The sequence below is a fragment of the Alligator mississippiensis genome, chromosome 4 (assembly GCF_030867095.1).
Source record: "Alligator mississippiensis isolate rAllMis1 chromosome 4, rAllMis1, whole genome shotgun sequence".
NCBI classification, from domain to species: domain Eukaryota; kingdom Metazoa; phylum Chordata; order Crocodylia; family Alligatoridae; genus Alligator; species Alligator mississippiensis.
In genome coordinates, this window is record NC_081827.1 from 190,303,793 (window position 1) to 190,321,755 (window position 17,963).

General features: G+C 48.4%; 1 protein-coding gene across 4 annotated transcripts in view; it reads right to left on the minus strand.

Annotated features, from left to right (window-relative positions):
* Positions 1–17,963, minus strand: part of LOC102558050 (aldehyde oxidase) — an 82,568-nt gene that overhangs the window by 48,672 nt on the left and 15,933 nt on the right. For all 4 annotated transcript variants that reach the window (XR_009462073.1, XM_019492224.2, XM_014594315.3 and 1 more), the window contains exons 6-10: positions 13,257–13,318; positions 10,994–11,083; positions 5,565–5,645; positions 4,701–4,845; positions 3,776–3,868 (exon numbers count right to left, since the gene is read on the minus strand). Coding sequence is in view for 3 of the 4 variants with exons in the window: in XM_019492224.2 (XP_019347769.1) it covers positions 3,776–3,868; positions 4,701–4,845; positions 5,565–5,645; positions 10,994–11,083; positions 13,257–13,318 (471 nt within the window). In the remaining variant the exon portion in view is untranslated. The remainder of the gene's footprint in view (positions 1–3,775; positions 3,869–4,700; positions 4,846–5,564; positions 5,646–10,993; positions 11,084–13,256; positions 13,319–17,963) is intronic.

Sequence of the window (17,963 nt, forward strand, 5' to 3'; positions counted from 1 at the left end):
ATGAAAATATTCTCTCTGCAGTTGATAAAGACTTCTGATATCAAAATCTGATTTAGAATATCAATATATTCTTGTTTTAAATGCTTAGCCAGACTTCTATTAGATCTATGGATCAACTTCCCTTAAAACTTTGGCAGCAAACATATACTGATTTATATTATTATTTTACTTCATATACATAATTTTGATAGATTATAGGAAGTTTAGATCACAATATAGGTTGTTCTGATTTCAATATTATTTTAAACAGTTTTTTAAAGACAGAAAGTGTATTTGAAAGAAATGTAATTTTTCTTTAAAATTTATAAGCAACGTGCAGACAGTCTATAGAAGAAGAATAGGTTAAAGGTCTGTGGAAAGTCCATCATTGAAAAGGTATCAGTTAAACACATTTGGAAATGGGGAGATGCTGTCTAATGTTCTGAGACTATGTCTACACTACACATTGCAGGACAGGTTGGAGGTACTGCACGAGTGTCTTTAGAACTAGCTCGAATATCAGAGCAGTCTGCATTGGTATGGAATATGGATTTGAATAGAGCAGTGTGTGGGCTAATCTATCCTGCTAAGACAAACAAATTATTTCAAGCTCTGGCTAGCTTGTTTAGCACTAGCTTGGGTATGTCTATAAAGCATCATAGGGTGTGTCCAGACAAGCGCGCATGTGCCTGTTGCTCCGCCTCAAACCCCTTTGAGGCGGAGCAACAGGCACATGCAGGAACAAAAAAATGTTCCCCGCGCTGCAAACTTATCCAGGGGTCTAGAAAAATTGAAGTTTAGAAAAGCGAAGCAGGGCACAATCCCCGACCGTGCCCTGAGGCAACCAAAGGCTGGGTTCTCCATGGAGATGCTCTGGCTGCCAGAGCGTCTCTATGGTTGGCCCTCGCCCTGGTGCTGAAACACACGGCCGGTGAGGCTGCGTGTTTCAGCACCAGGGCTCCAGTGCTGGTGAGTAAGGGGTTGGGGGACTGGAGGAGGGGAGAGGGGACCATGGGGGAGACCCCCGACAGCCCCGCCCACTCCCCCAACCCCCGGACCTCTGTCGGGGCCAGCCCCTTCCCCCACCAGCCCCCAAGGCCCCTCCCCCTGCCAGGGCTGGCCCCTCTCCCTGCTGGCCCCCCCTCCAAGGCCCCCGACCCCTGCCGAGGCTGGTCTCTCTCCCTGCCGGCCCTTCCCCCCACCAGCCCCCCTGAGGCCCCCAACCCCTTCCCTGATTGGCCCCATCCCCCAAGCCCCGCCCATCCCTGCCCCTCCACCCTATGGCTTAAAAAACCCAACCCCCCCCCCCCGGCACTTACCGGCAGTTGGAGCTGCCATGTGGCTGACTGGGGCCCTGACCACGCAGTGCCGGGAAGGGTGACAGCCCCAGTGGCCACAGCCCGGGCCCTGCTGCCCCCCTGCTGTTGTGCTGCCCGGGGGGGCTCTGCCAGGAGGCCCTGGAGCCCCCCCGCCCCTGCTTCTCAGGTAAGCAGAGACTTTTTTTTCCCATTTTTTTTTCTGTTTTTTTTTTCTGGGTTTTGTGATGGTGCCTGAGGTTGTAGGGTTAGCCATGGAGGCCTGGGGGTGCAAGTTGGGGGGCGAAGCTGAGTGGGGAAGCCATTGGGGGGGCTGCAGCAACTGGTTGGGGATGGGGCCGGGGTGGCAGCAGTTGGAGGGGGCATGTGGGCCTTACAGGGGGGGTGGTAGCCCCTGTGGGGGCCATTTGGCCCTCATTGGGGGGGCATACCCCTTGTGTGGGGGCTGAATGCCCCATTAGGGGGCTGAATCCCTTGTTGGGGGCCGACTCCTCCACTGGGGGCCGAACCCCTTGTTGGGGGCTGAATCCCCTGTTGGGGGGCCAAACCCCTTGTTTGGGGGCTGTAACACTTGTTTGGGGCCTGAAACCCCTGTTGGGTGGGCAAACCCCTTGTTTGGGGGCTGGACCCCCTGTTGGGGGGCCGTAACCCCTGTGTGGGGGCCATCGTCCCTGTGAGAGGGCATCAAAAAATATATATTCATGAATTCATGAAACATATATTTAGAGTTCACTTTATTACTGTGATAAGAGACTTACTTTACCACTGTAGATATATCAATAAAACATTGTCTAACCGATTGCTGTCTCTGTCTTGCTCTCTTTCTCTCGTTATAGTGGTCTTTTGTTTTACTTGTGGAGGAACATGGCTTTGGGGGTATTTTACAGAGTGACTTTGGGATTTTTTTTATCAGGGATTTTTCAGTTTTCCAATAGGGAACACCAGAATTCCTATTAGGGAGGCCAGTGGCAGGACTCTGCCTGCTCAGAGCTGGCACCTTGGACCCAGCTGGCTGTGGCTGACCTCCTGGCCACATGGGGCCAGGAGGACATGCTTTGACAGTTCAAAGCAGGCCACCACACCCGGAACATCTTCTGGGCGATAGTTGCCCAGATGGCTGGGCAGGGGGCACACATGGCAATAGTGCCATACAGAGGCCAACCCTGCAACTACAGTCCACTGGCAGCTGGCCCAGAGGGACAGATGCCTCTACTGGCTGTGCAGTTCCCATCCAGATCTGGCAAGTGCGCAACAGGTCACAGCCAGGCAGCAGCCCCCCTGCAGTGGGTAGAGGGTGCAGGGAACTCTCAGGGCTGCTTCAGCAGTCCAGCTGGCACAAGGGGTAGTGTCCCCAGGAACCAATTGGCTGGGACCCAGAAATTCCTGAGAGCTAGTAGCCCTGAGCTACTTGCCAGGGCGGCTTTTTATACTGCTGGAGCCAGGACAGGGAAGCTTTTTATACTGCTGGGGACAGCACAGGTCCCAGGCTCCAGGCTCCCTCGGGCTGCAGATCTGGGAGGAGCCAGGCAGGGTTATTTTGCCCCAAGTGGCACAATTTGCTCCACACCAAAGTGCATGTCCGAGCGTGTGCGTTGAAGCAAAAAGCCCTGGCTCAAATTTGCACTGCTTCTACTTGAGCTGCTGCAAGCACACATGCTTGCATGTGTGGATGCGCCCATAAAGTGCAGTGCTGACTTACCCTGAGCCAGAAACTCATGAACTTTAATCCTAATTCTGACAAAAATTCCCTTTGTGGTCACAGAAAACTGCTTCAACTTCCTGACTCAAGGCTGCACAACCCTGCCCCACTGCCTGACTACCTCACTTATACTGGTAATAGTAATGCATATCTTTACAGAGGGAACTTGTGAGGCTTAATTAATGTTTATTAAAAGTTTGGGGATCTTTGCATGGACTCTCCAGCAGGTGGGATAGGGTGATAGTCCATGGCCCCTATGAACATCTGCTCATTCTTCTACTAGCCCATCCATTTCCTATCTTTTCCCAAGTACAAATGCTGGATCCAAAGAAAACCTCTGTGGGGTTCAACAGAGGGAACAGGAATGGTGTTGGAGAGGTAGCACAGCCATTCCTTCCTGATACTGTAGAGGTGCCACCTTCTTGGGATACAGAGAAGAGCTATATGACCCTTCATAAGCAGATTTTGGAGACCAAGGAGGCAAAAGCTTCAGCTCTGTTTCTCCTAAGAGCTGACCTCAACCTGCTAAACTGAGGTAAAAGGTGTAATAAAGAATTGGTCCTGGTTGAGATCAGGGTTAGCTAATGTGCATTAACTATCCCAATATAACTTAAATTTCAGGATTTGTAGAAACAAGCACTTGCCTCTCTACATGTTTGGACAATCAAGATGTCTGTACAGTTATTTGCACACTCCTCACTGGGAAAAAGTCCAGCATTAACTAATGCAGAGCAATCCCATGCATTTCGGGGGGAGGGAGGGGGGAGAAGGGCCCACTAACCATCATCCATGTATGTCACCACATTCAAATCCAAGATCCTTACTGGAGAAATGATAACTGGATGGAAAACTCCTTCATATTTCACCTCAGGGCCTAATAAATAGAAGATTTAAAGAAAATGAAGATCACTACTTTTTTGGAATATAGCATCTGATGAAGTAGGCTTTTGCCTATGAAAGCTTATGCATCTTTGAACCAGTTAGTCTTTAAAGTGCTACCCGCTTCTGCCTGACTTCTGACAGAGGCTGCATACACACATTCAAATGATCTGGGAGAATTCTCCCAGGTTTGTTCTCCTGGTAGATAAACTTACACAGAGCTGCATGTATATATATTTGAATGCTGAGGCTCTGAAGAGTGAAGAGCTTGCAATGCTGACACTGCAAATAGTGGGGACATCTCAGCATACTTTGCAGGCAGCAGATGGCAGCAGAGCATATGACAGCTCTGACTGGCTGACCCAGACTGCCCATGGGTCAGCCTGTGCTTCCCTGCAGCACAATGTGGGAATTGTGAAGGGGGCATGTTATGCTGTCTACTGGAGCAGAGTCCAGCAAGGGACACGAGAAGTGAGTGGGGGGATGCTGAGAGGCCATTCTGTCTTATAAGAGAAAACATGGCATATACAGACATTTACTCTCCTGGGAGTGATTTAACCCTGGTTGTTCCCATATTATTTTTCTCGTGGAGTGGCCATTTTTACCATGGGAGAAAAAGCCTGGACATCTGTACAATCATGGTTTCTCCAGAGCAGCTCTCCCAGGAGAAACTGAATTTCTGTACAAAGCCTAACACAACAAACTACTTATCCCTTGTGTTTTTATCATTGTTAAGTCTCAGTTTATGAGCATAAATACACAAGACATTCTAAATGCTGTTCATACACAAGGAACAGTCTAACAGGACATACTCTAATGCTACATACCTACACTAGTGTTACCAACAACCAGAGGTGCTTTTGGGTACTTGGCTTTCAGCTCCAGAAGCTCATCAAGGCTAGTAGGAGAAATCCAGGTAGTTCTTTCCCCATGGAAAACCAGAGTTCTTTTTGGCAGACTTTCAGCCATTCTCTGTAGAGGAAAATATACGACAATAGAGATAGAGAGGAAGCATGAGCACTGGGCAGAGCCTGAAAAATCCCTTAAGTATTCCTCAGTACTGTGGTATATAGATGACCCTTCAGCATGGCTACTGCTGGTAATGCTCTCTATAGTTAAGCCTGCTTGGTAATTTCCACTACCAGCCATTGTTTTCAGCTGCCTCTATATCTGTCAAAGTTTAATTTTGGTCTGAAGCCTGGGCTATGATGAGTGTCTGCCTGAGACTGAATTATTGGGGCTGGGGGGAGGAAGGGAACATGTTAATGTAACCAGTACTTAGAATGTTTCCAGATGTATTATTTAAATACAAATTCTCATTTGCAGGATGGTCTCCCATACCCCTGTGTTTGACTGAAGAGTTTCTGCCTTAGCAATGCCTGTAGAGAGCAATCTAGCCCCATCCCTACCCATCCAGCTAGCTATGTCTTCTTCACTGGATGTTTATAAAAGGTTAGACAAGTATCTGTCAGTAATGACTTCAAGGCCCTTCCAGATCTATCATTCTACTATTCTGTTGAAACAAAACAAACTGAAAGATGTCAGACATTTTTACAGGTCTTTTTTGAAAATCTGTGATATTTTCCCAGATGATGTTAGATGGGGCATTAAAATGAGTAAGGAGATATATGTAAACATAATGAATGATACAGCAAAAGCACAAACCAAGAAAATTAAAAGATGCTTCTTACCATTAGCTCTGGGGGAAATATGAATTCTTGGGTGGGGTCCAAGGGCTGAAAATCATCTGCTGAAAATAATTTGGTGCAGATCTTAAAAGCAAAACAAACAAAGAACACAGGACTTTTTTTACTTTGTCATCCACTCTAAAAAGGAAAGCATTGTAAGGTCTCATCTAAACCCCACTTATGTCCATGGAAGTCTGTATAATTACTCCAAAAGCCTTTGGAGTAAATGTTAAGCAAGATGCCATACATAAGCCATGGTTGCTACACAGCTCAGTCACCCTCCCTTGTCCCCATTGGGGTTGGAAAGTAGAGACGAACATACCTGAACACCCAAGTGCAGGCTCCCTTCTATCAAGTGATAATGAGAAGGGATGGATTCATTCCCTATTCCCTCTACTTGACATACATAATAATACAGCAGAGATCATTGAAAGGAAATTTTGAATAGCTTCAATTGTTTATACAGATGGGAACTGTCATGGCTCTGGTTTAGTTTCTGAAGGAAATTCTATATCCCCAATCCTACATTAAGCATTCCGGAGGCATCCACACATGCAGGCACATGCAATTGCAGCAGCTCAAATAGCAGCAGCACAAATCTGTGCTAGAGATTTGTGCCTCAGCACATGTACCAGAACATGTGCTTTGGTGTGGGGCAAATTGTGCCACTTGGGGCAAACTGATCCTACCCAGCTCCTCCTAGATCTTCAGCCAGGGGGAGGTAGAGGCTGGGGCCAGCACCTGTGCTGGCTCCAGTAGTATAAAAAATGGCCCTGGCAAGCAGCTCAGGGCTACTTGCCCTCAGGTGCTTTTGAGATTCACCCCCACCTTTCTGTTTTTCGTCACTCCATTCATGACCACACCAAGTCCCGGGACCTCCTGGTCAACCTCCTCCTGGCCCTGGCCAAGTGGGCCCTATACTTGACTAGGAAGGAGGCTCTGGTCAGGAAGGTGCCCGGAGACTGCGGGGCCGCTTTCCTCTCAATTGTCTGTGCAAGTTTCCAGATGGAGCACCAATGGGCGGCATCCATTGGCTCCTTGGATGCCTCTGAGGACGGGTGGGTGCAGCTCGTGGGGGGGTCCGCTCAGTGTCCCCCTCAAGCACACTTATTTTCATATTTTGACCCTTTGACCCACATGACTCTCCTATCCCATTTTTTTTCATTAGTTGTCCCAACAATTTAGTTGTTCCATTTGTCCATTAGCCCCCATAAAAAGGGGCTACTAGTTAGCCAGGTGGGCCTTGCGCATGGTAATTGGATGAACAAATAGACAGGAGCTTCTGGGGCCTGGTTAATTGGTATTTGGGGACACTAGCCCTCTAGTGTCAGCTGGACTGCTGCAGCAGCCCTGACCTAGAGTGGCCCCTACATCCTCTACCTACTGCGGCAGTCTGGAAGCGGGGACTTCTGCCTGGCTGTGACTTGCTGCTGCCTGTGACAGCATCCACCCCCTTGGACCTGCAACCCTATGGCTGCGCACCTGTCAGACCTAGATGGGACCACACGGCCACCTGGGCTGTGGTACAGGCACTACAGCAAAGCCACCTGCACCTCTGGGCCAGCTGCCAGCAGGCCATGGCTGCACAGTTGGCCTTTGTGTGGAACTGCTACCATGTCTTCTGGTGCCCTGGCTCTGCCATCTGGGCAGCTATCACCCCAGAAGATGTACTCATTGTGGTGGCGCACTTTGAACTGTCGTAGCATGTTCTCCTGCCCCCAAATAACCAGAAGGTCAGCCACCTCATCTGACCTCCAGCTGAGTCCCATGTGCCAGCCCTGGGCAGGCTGCTCTGCCAGTGTACTGCCACTTGCCTCACCAGCAGGGATCCTAGTTTTCTCTATTTAAGAATTGCAGAGTCTCTGATTAAAACCACAAAATCCATGTTTTTCTATGATTAAAATGAAACATCACTATAAATATATAGGTATCAGTTGAGCACAATGTTTTATTGATATATTTACAAGTTTAATGAACTCTGGAAGCATAACACTGCCTTAATCAATATAATAAAAAATAACTATATATTTTGGCATTTGTTTTGGGGTCTTTTTATCATAGGAAATCAGAGCTCTCTCTGCCCCTTTTGCTCAAGAGGATGCAGGGCTAGCTGTGGCTGTCCCCACAGCTGCTTTGTGGTGTTGAGCAGCACTGATATGCTGGTGTCCTGCCCCTGCCCATGCCCTTGCTCTTGCCCCTCACTCCCAACTCACAGCCCTACCAATGCCCCTTATTCCTGACCCACAGCCCCAGTCTGCCCCCCACTGCACCAGGACACGGGTCCAGCTGCAGCTGTCCCACCTGCTGCTTTGTGGCTCTAAGCAGTGCCAGCCTTTGATGTTCTGCTCCCTGTGCCTGTGCCCAGGCCCCAGTGATCCCCATGCCCTTCCTGGGAAACGCTTGACTTGGCAAGCCTCTTCCCTTCTAGGATGGCTTCCCTCTGCAGACGCTGCTTTAGGGGCAGAGGGCAGCTCCAAGCCCAGCTGTGGCAGCCACTTCTACCTGAAGTGCCCCCCCTCCCCAACATCTGTCTCTCTCTCTCTCTCTCTCACACATCCCTGCTGCCCCCCTGGCCCATATACAGATATACCCCACTGACACCTCAATCCCTGCCCCCCACCCATCCTTGCTGCCACCTACCCCCTGGCCCATCATATTTCCCAAGTGGTTCCCAGGACCAGGATCCCCCCCAGGCAGAGGGTTGGTATCGGCACAAGGCAGGGCTTCAGTGTGGCAATTGCCCGTGAGGTCACAGCTCCCACCATCAGGTTCAGTCATGTCCGGTGGCTGGGCTTGCAGGGTGTGGAGCTTGTAACAGGGGTGTGGGGTTTGTGCAGGGGTTGTAAAGGGCTGTGGGTAGGTGTGGGGTTTCATAGTTTCATAGATGTTAGGGGCTCGAATGGACCTTACAGATCATTGGGTCCAGTCCCCTGCACATGGGCAGGAAAGACTGCTGGGATGAGATAACCCCAGCAAGATGAGGTTTGTGGGAAGTGTGTGGGTATGGGGTTTGTAGAGGGGTGTGAGGCCCCCCTGCCACACGGCCCTCATCCCCATAGTGCATAGCCCCCAACACTGGCAGCAGCACCAGCAGCAGGTGGCAGGCCCTCAGGGGGCTCATGGCCCGCCACAGGTAGAGTACCCTGATGGAGCGTGGCTCTGGCTGAGTTCCAGGGGCTGAATGTGGAGGCACGGAACTGGCCTGGCCCAGCCCACTGGCATGTGCCTTCAGGCCAGCATGTGGCCTGGCACTACAGGCGAGCTGCACATCCTAGGGCTGGGCCAGGCTGGCTCCATGCCTCTATGTGGAGCTTCCAGTGGGGATCGGCACATGGCAGCATGGAGCCTTCTTGGCGCAATGGCATGCAACACCCCATGGGTCCCAATCCACATGCCATCGGGCCGGGCAGGCTCCGTGACACCACATGCAGCCCCCACGACTCAGCTAGTGGCACAATGCCGGGGGGCTCTGCCTGCCCTGAGCCACGAGTGCCCCAAGGGCCTACTGCCTGCTACTGCTGTTGCCACAAGCTCCTGCAAGCCATGCTCTGCTTTTTTCCTCCAGCACACTGAGGCAGCACGCTGGACATCAGGGGGACACAAAAGCCTTAGAGATGCTCTGGCCAGTTGCCAAAGTGTCTCCTTGGAGGACTCAGCCTCCAGCTGCTTCCAGGCATGCTCTGAGAGCACACCCTGAACCACTGTTTCCAGTGCATTTTTGTTTTTATACTGGGATTTCCTGTTACCAAGTTTAGAGTCTACACTGCAAATATGCAGTTCAGGGAACATTTTCTTGTGTACGGTGTGCCTTCTGTGGCATCTCAGACTCCCTTGAGTTGCTGCAACATGCACATGCAGGCTCATGTGGACATGGCCTATGTGGTTAAACCCTGGAGCCACCACAAAACATCATTGACTTCACACAGGTCCATGTAAGCACAGGAGTCATGAATGCAGAGGTCATTGCAGGATCACAGCCTAAGGATATCAACATTCTTCAACTCAGAAGCATAGGCAGCGGTAGGAAGGGGGTTAATGGGGCTTATGCCCCTCAAACACGGGTCAGTGGTGGGGCTGCAAGGCATCCTGCCCTAGGGCTTCTGGCAGCTGCAGCAGGGGTAGGGCTGGGGGAGGGGCATTGGGCCAGTAGCACAGGACTGAGCCACAAGAAGTTCATCCGGGGAGCATGGCTCCTGCTGCTACATGCACCCCAGGAGGCATGGGGTGCGCATGCCCCTGATTTGTGTGGGGCAGGGTAGGCTGCCACTGTGGGCTGGGGTTGGGGCTGCACTGGGTTCTTCGTGGCATGGCAGGGCGCCAGGCTGTGCTTGGGGGTGGGGGCACCAGGCTGTGCTTGGGGCAGGCGGCGGCAGCACGCAGATCTGGGGGCATGCGTTCCCCGTGCCTCCCAGGACACGTGCAGCGGTGGGAACCACACCCCCCATGCCCTCTGGATGAGCCATGGCTCCATCCCGCCCCCCGCCCCAGGTGTGCAGGGGCGGGTGTGGGGGCCCTGGGGACTCCATTCCCTGCTCTGACCCCTGGCTCTGGGCCCCGCTGGGTGGTGTGGGGTTGGGGCCTGTGTGGGGAAGTAGCTGGGCCAGTGCAGGGCTGGGGGGCAGTGGGTTTGTTTGTGTGGGAGGTGCCGGAGCTGGTTAATGACCCTGGGCGTGGGGAAAGGGGCGGCCGCATGGGTGCAGAGGGCCCTGGCGCTGATCTTGGGCCAGACTCAGCTCTGCTCCCTCCCGATTCCTGCCTGGTCGGAGCCCTAGCCCTAGCCCCACTCCCACTCCCTCTTCCCCGCTCCCTCCACAGACTTTCCCCACAACCCCAAATTTTTTTCTCCTACTGCCTACACTCAGAATATGATACAAATATGCAAAATTCCCCTACATTAATACAGTGGTGGAAAAAAAGGTAAAATCCCATTTCACACACCACCTTGTCCAACATGCAAACAGTCCTTAGTTTTTGAATGCATCGCAGAATTTTCAACTGTGAACAGTACATTAATTTCCTGTGAAAATGAAAAATAATGTTCCGAATACCCAGGATAATATACTCAGCATTTAAAAAAAAAAAATGAAAAGAGTTCCCATTTTCCAACATGCAAACAGTCCTTAGTTTTTGAATGCATCGCAGAATTTTCAACTGTGAACAGTACATTAATTTCCTGTGAAAATGAAAAACAACGTTCTGAATACCCAGTATAATATACTCAGCATTTAAAAAAAACAACCGAAAAGAGTTCCCATTTTCACAAAACAGCAGCAGAAACCCTAAAGGACATACTGCACTACAGGAAGCCAAGTGTAGGAAGCTGCATGAAACAGCACGAAGTACATTCTTTAGATACAAGGAATGGGCAGTGTAATTCTCTTCATCTAGTGCAAGTTCTATATTTAAATAGGATTGGGGAAAAGTAAGCTTACCTTTCTTCCATTGTCACAAAACAAAGCTGAACTGTCTTTTTCCTCTGAGCAACAGTTCCCATTTTCTTTCCTTTGACAACAAAATGATTCCTGAAATAGTAATATCCCCGTCATTAAACATATATCTGATGTAATGATGGTTCTGCCACATGAACTGAACACAGTTTTCTAGCAACAGTTGTGTCAATGCTCAATATGAAGGTAACTACCCAACTGCCTGTCAAGAATGACCGGGGGGGGAGGGGAGGGAGAAGGGGGAAAGGGGGCTGGGATGGAGTGCCACCACCCCACACCCCACTGTTCTGCCTCTTGCAGGGAGCGGGCTGAGGGAGCCAAAGCCAGCGCCGCTTGGAGCACTCTGATTGGTTGTTTCTGTCAACCAATCAGAGTGCAAATAAAGCATTTTGCCTGTCAAGAATGATGGGGAGATGCCGAGGGGGACAGAGACCCCCCACTCTGTCCCCTGTTCCCCACTGCCTCCCCTCCCTGTCAGCTGTTGTTGTGGGGAGGGGGCACCGGCCCCTGGCTCTAAGGAGCAGACCTAGGGGGGCAAGGCCAGCACTGCTGGCCTTGCCCCCCCAGCCAGTCAGAGCGTGAATAAAGTGCTATGGACAGACAGACAGACAGACAGACAGACAGACAGACAGACAAACTTAGGCTTTTATAATATTAAAATAATATAACTCCCCTCCAATGGCAGATTCTCTTCTTTTTACTCCCAAGGATCACACATAAGCCCTCTTGGCCCTCAAGTTGTTTTCCAGAATCACCGCTCCCCAAAACAAAGTCACCCATCCTATAAGTATGGCACACTTTCCTTATGCTTAGAAGTCTGCCTTTCCAGTTGGCTGTGCTGAAATGCCTATGGCTTGCACCCAGCATAGCAAATGCTGCGGGTCACTCTATACCAGTGGCCTATCTCCTTCATTTATCACTTCCTCAGTCTACGTCATGTGCAAACTTCAAGAGTTTAGTTTTTTCAAGGTCAATGATAAAACTATTAAATGTCCATTTACAATTATACTTTGTGACCCATCAGTCATTAATCTGCTTAATGTGTGCCATGTTAATTTGTATCAACAAGCTGTGGATAAGGCTGAATGACCCCTAAATAAAATTGCAAATATTCGTGTTTTAATACATTGCATTTTTTAACATACGTGTGCGTGTATGTATAAAACTGACAAACACAGGTACAGAACAAATTTCAATTGGATTATTTTATTTTATTCAGTGATTCCCATTTCAAACTTCGCACATATACTATAGCAATTGCTACATAATATGAGGTAAGGAACTATGAGCTATAGTTACTCTAGATTTACATCTGTATAATCCAAAATAAAATTTGACCTACAATCGCAAGTTAAACAGTTCTCCATAAAAAGGTTAGGTGAGTTCCCTAAGCAAAATTTACACAAAAAAATTGGCAACAGATTGAACTTTATGTCATCGTGGTTTGCTCTTTTTTTTTTTTAAGTCAAATCTTATTTCAACTCTCATACCAAATTCTCAATGACTTTGTTGAAACCACCTATGTGAAAGAGGTGAGCAAGTGTTGTTTCTTTTTATGAAAAGTTAATATTCACCAGGTTCCTATAATACTTTTTGCCATTGTGCCAGCACACTCCCAATTTGTATTCCTGAGCTAGATGTTGCAGAACAGGTTCAAGCGGCTAAGGACCAAATCCAAAGCTCACTTGTACAGTAAAATCCCTACTATCCAGCATTCTATTAGCTGGAATACTCTATTAAATGGCACTGCGCTGCTGCCACCATCATCCACCACCCCGTGCCGTTGCCGCGTGCAACCACTCTGTGCTGCCGCTGCCATCCATAACCCCATGCCGCCATATGCAACCCACCTCTCCCCCCCACTCTGGTATTTTTAGGTAACTGGCATTTTTATATAACCAGCACCCGGCATTCCCCACTTATGCTGAATAATGGAGCTTTTACTGTATTTATGAAAATACAAAAATATATTTACAAAAAAGCATTTTCTTCCATAAGATTTGGATAAGGCCCTAAGAGATCCAAGCTTCTCTTAGAAGAAGCTTGAGATAGGAAGCCAAGCTCGCTTGATAGAAAAAAAAGATACAATTTTGTATAAAATCGTAATTGTCTGTGGTTGTTTAGATGTTATAGTTCATAATAATGTATTTCTTCTACTGTATCTTCCCTGCTTCCTCAGCTCCCTCCCCGAAAATAAAAAATCCTTAGAAAAAAATGTTCTATTATGCCCCTTATCATCGCCTCTTACCTTACAGAAAGTTTTACAGCCATCTAAGATTGGCCTATATCCAGTACAGCGGCACAAGTTACCTGAACAGAAAAAAACATTAAGAGAAAACTTAATTCTAAAACATATAAATGAGAAGTAAAATCTTCATACTAAGGCTTGCTTTTTGTGAGAGGTTAGAAGTGCTGCTTTTGACAATGTTGGCCTTAGACGTGACTCTGCTGAAGGGCATTTTAGGCACACGCCACAGGTGTGGGTTTAAGTATAAAGGCAGCTTGCAGATTTTTAGGCAGCCAAGAATTCGTTGTTGGGTTGGAATTTTTTAACATGATTATTCTTTAAACACAACATTTCATCAGCTTGTCTGAACTGTATCAAAAGGGAAGGATTACTTAGTTACCTTACTCTAAGAGTGGGCGCCCCAAGATGTTCTGTCTATGGGGATCCCATTTATGGTGCACACATGCCCCCTGAAAAGAAGCTTGGAATGTTTTTGCCAGAAGTATCTGTTAGGCACCATACATGTGCCCTGCAAGACCTTACTCTCTTACACATAATGGTATAAAGGACAGAGGTTGCCAATTTTTACTGAGTTTCTTTAACACCCAAAATCCAAATGAGATGATTCTGAGCTGCAGGTAAATCAGGAAGAGTTGGAGGCTTCATAGCACAGAACATCACAAAGAAACATAACTACTATACGATGTCACCATGCTTTCTTCTTCAAACATCTGTGCATTTGAATCTCACTCGTGGCATATAGCTACCTCTAGTTTTACAGCTAACAGGAGCTAGACCAATGATTATCAAACCAGTGCCCTAGGGTGCCCCAAGTTCCTTTCAGAGGTGCCATGTTTGGCAGGCAAACATGTTTGACAAAACAAACCTAAGGATTTTGAACAGAAAGCCATACTGTTAAAAGCATTCTGACCTTTTCTAGTCTTTCCGAGTTCTTTGCAACAGAATTGCTCTATTACTTTTCTGTAGTAAAAAAGCGAGTAAAAAAAAAGTTAACATTTTCCAACAGTTGCTTTGAGACTAGCAAAGACTGCCTTAAGTCTTAAAAGGTTGAGAACCAGAGCTAGGCACTCTGAATAAAGAGTGTATAAGCATTACCTTAATTTTAGAAGCCAATCTGCACACCAATAAGTAATGATTCACAAATTCATGAATTAAAGACCACACAACTACTTTACAAATCTCAATTACTGGAGCTCTGGTGAAACAGGCAGACAAAGTAGCTTCTGCTCTAATTTAATGAGCCTCTATATGTTTTGGTGAGTCTAATGTGTTAACATCACAGAAAGAGGTAGTTAGCCATGTTAGTTTGAAGTCAGGCAGGGTGGATTTGCACCTTATAGAGCAACTAAATCAGGGATGTATAGCATTAGCTTTCATGAGCAGTGGCTGATGAAGCCTTTAAAATGAAAATCTATCCTGCCTTCTGCCTTAATATTATAGGCCAGCCTAGTGTAACCCACTAGGTGCTATTATATTCTCTGAGATGACACTATTTCCTGTTTCATTTGCTGCTTTTTACTAAAAGTAATCACCTAACAGACTTATGAAAAAGGAATACAATGATGTCCATAAAATCCAATGCTCTAATATATTTTACAAGAATGATTTGGTAATTAGCTCCCTGGCTTCTCCTAGGAACTGAAAATTTGATCTTCCTGCCTTACAGCAATAGCTGTTTTGGTTCCTTCTCTGTATGGGTCAGTTTCAGTGCTTGTTTAGACCTTTTGCTGACTCCCATGACTCTCAAAGGGGGTGCTTTTGGATGAGTGAAAAAATATTCAAAACCATTTAGAAGAAACACAGTGCCTCTGATTTGCTTGTTTTACCAAAAAAGAAACTCAAGCTGGTATGGCCCATAAATCTTTAGCAGGTTCCAAACTCCTTTCACTGATACCTGCTGTTTGGAATACATCAGAAAGTTTACATGTGCCCTCCAATACCACGACTAGATGGATCTCCAGTGTTTTAGCCATTTTCAAAGGTCTTGAAAACCAATAACATCACCCACATGTAGATGTTACAGGCAGTATGATCACCTTCACAGGAGAAGAGCTTAAGAAGCCTATCTATAACAGTGATTCTCTTTGATGATCCCCTTCCTTCCTCTTCATTCAGTAGTTTAATGCAGTGAACAAGACCCTGAATGAGTTTGTACTGGAAATTTTACTGCCAAACCTGAAGGAGATATCAAATTATATCCTCAATTTCTGTCATGTGGGGTAGCCTTGAAACCATCCAAGGAGTTCCTTAACTTCTGAGGAACTATCCTAGCTTAATGAAAGCTTCATGATTGGAAATCTGGGTTACATCACCAGGGACAGATTTGGAGCTCCAGATATGGAAGATATAGTCAATATTAGGGACTCCAGATCTGAGTTTATTTTTAGGTCTGACAGGGTAGCAAAGGCAATTCCTTTAGGTGTCAGTGGCACTGGGTGTAAAGCTCTGAGCACTTTTAGTGGGCATGTCTACATGTGCATTTGCTGCACAGATATTAGATTTAGGCCAGCATTTACATGTGAAGGCATTAAAGCACGGTAATGCTGTGTTTGGACTGACTTGGGAGTAAAGTTAATCCCAAGTCAGTTCACACACACAGTGTTACTGCACAGTAATGTGCCATGGGGCAGCTGCTGTGCGGGTGCCAGGCATGGGTGGGGGGGATCCTTGCTGCCCCCCACTGCTGCAGCCGGTGAGTGTGGGGCTTTTTTCTTTTCTTTAATTGCCAGAATGGTGGGGCTGGGCAGGGCAGCCATCGGGGCGGGGCTGGGTTGTGGGGGAGAGATTGGGGAGCAGGAGCTGTGCGAGGTGGGGGGCTCTGCCACATGGCCCCAGAGCCCCCACAGCTGCTGCTACTGCTGGTGAGTGTGTTTTTTTTTAATTCCCAGACTGCTGGGGCCAGGCAGGGGGTCCATCAGGTGTGGGGCTGGGCAATTGGAAGCTGCGTGTGGGGGCTCTGCGAGGAGGCCCCAGAGCCCCCATAGCCCCTGCTACAGCCAGTGAATATGGAGTAGGGGTGTGCAAAGCAGGCCCTATTTGATTTGGATTTGGGCCGAATCAGGGACAGTGATTCAATTCGTTCAGATCACTGTCCCTGATTTGATTAATCTGAATCTGAAGATTCGATGCTGATTTGGAGAATCAATGATTTGGACACAGACACAGTTTTTAAAGTTTTTTCTACATACCTTGAGGTACCAGACACAGCTCATGATCGCTGCGATGCTGGGGCAGATGGAGCTTCCCACAGGAGTGCGGGGGAGTCCTCCACGTGCTCAGCACCTAACACAGAAGTTGACCGAGAGTACTTCTGATCCACATCCAGGTCTGCCAGGGAGCGCACTGGTGGCCCCCGTGCTCCACCCCCTGCTCAGTGATCGGCCATATGGGGGAAGAGATTAAAGGGTCTCCTGATTCGATTTGAAGATTTGGCCACCGAATAAGGCCAAATCTCTGCTGAATTGAATCAGGGACTGAAGCTTCACACAGCCCTAATATGGAGGGTTTTTGGGGTTTTTTTTAAGTGCCAGGAGGCTGGGGCTGGGGCCAGGCAGGGTAGCCATGGGGGCTTCTCCTGCAGCTCTCCCTGCCTTGGGAGAGGCAGGCACAGCCGGAGGAGCCGCAGGAGAACCTGCAGCCACCTGACTGTGCCTGCCTCTCCCCATCGGATCCAAATCTCTCTGAATTTTTTCCAAATCAATTCAGAGGCTTCGGATTCAATTCAGACCTTTTAATGGGTCTCCCGATTCAATTTGGATTAGTAGATTCTGCCGCCAAATTGGCCCAAATCTCTTCCAAATTGAATTGGCAACTGAAGCTTCACACAGCCCTACTTAGCTGGACATTATCCTCTGAAACTACAACGCCAAAGGAAGAAACTGATGGAGTGACAGACTCAAAGGCACTACCCTTTCTGCCCAAGTGCCCATCCAGCCTTTTCTTGTGGAGTACCAGTAAAAAGGGTCCCTGTCAAAAGGAAGTCATACTCTTTATTCATGAGGGCAGCGAGGGTAATTGACTACTCCTAACATGACTAGATCACTATTATAGTTGTGATAGATGACACAGGGGAGGACTGAATTGGTTCTTTTAGACCCCTGGAACTTGAAGTCACTTTGCTAACTTTTGAGACATTAGAAATCTGTGTTTATGAAGATGGCACTAGAACTTCATGCTTATGAGGCACTTCAGAATCTAAAACTGGCCACCTACACTTCTCCATTAGAAAAAGTGTTTCAGTCTTGATTCTACATCACTCTGCAAGTACAGGGGTTTCAGCAGGCAGGTGGGCAGGGAGAAGCAGCAGCAGCGAGTAACAGGTGAGTGATTGCCAGTGAGTGGGCGGGCAGGCATGAGGGTCCAGGGTGGGATGGCAGAAGTGCGGGCCCAGGCTGACACATGGTGCCGGAGTGGGCAGGGGGGTAGAGACAAATGACTGCGAAAGAGGGTAGGAGTGTGGGACCCAAGCCAGTGCCCAGGGCCAGGGCTGGCAGGGGCCTGTACCCAGGGTGGGGGGAAGGAGCATAGGGCCTGCGCTGGTGTGTGAGGCCTGTGCCGGGGCCAGTGGAAGCCTGCACCCAGATCAGGGCAGCAGGAGCACTGGTGCCTAGACTGGAGCAGGCGGGTGCATGGGAAGAAGTGGCGGCGACAGAGGCAAGTAGCGCTAGGCCCGTGCCGGTGCCTGGGGCCAGTGGGGGCCTGTGCCCA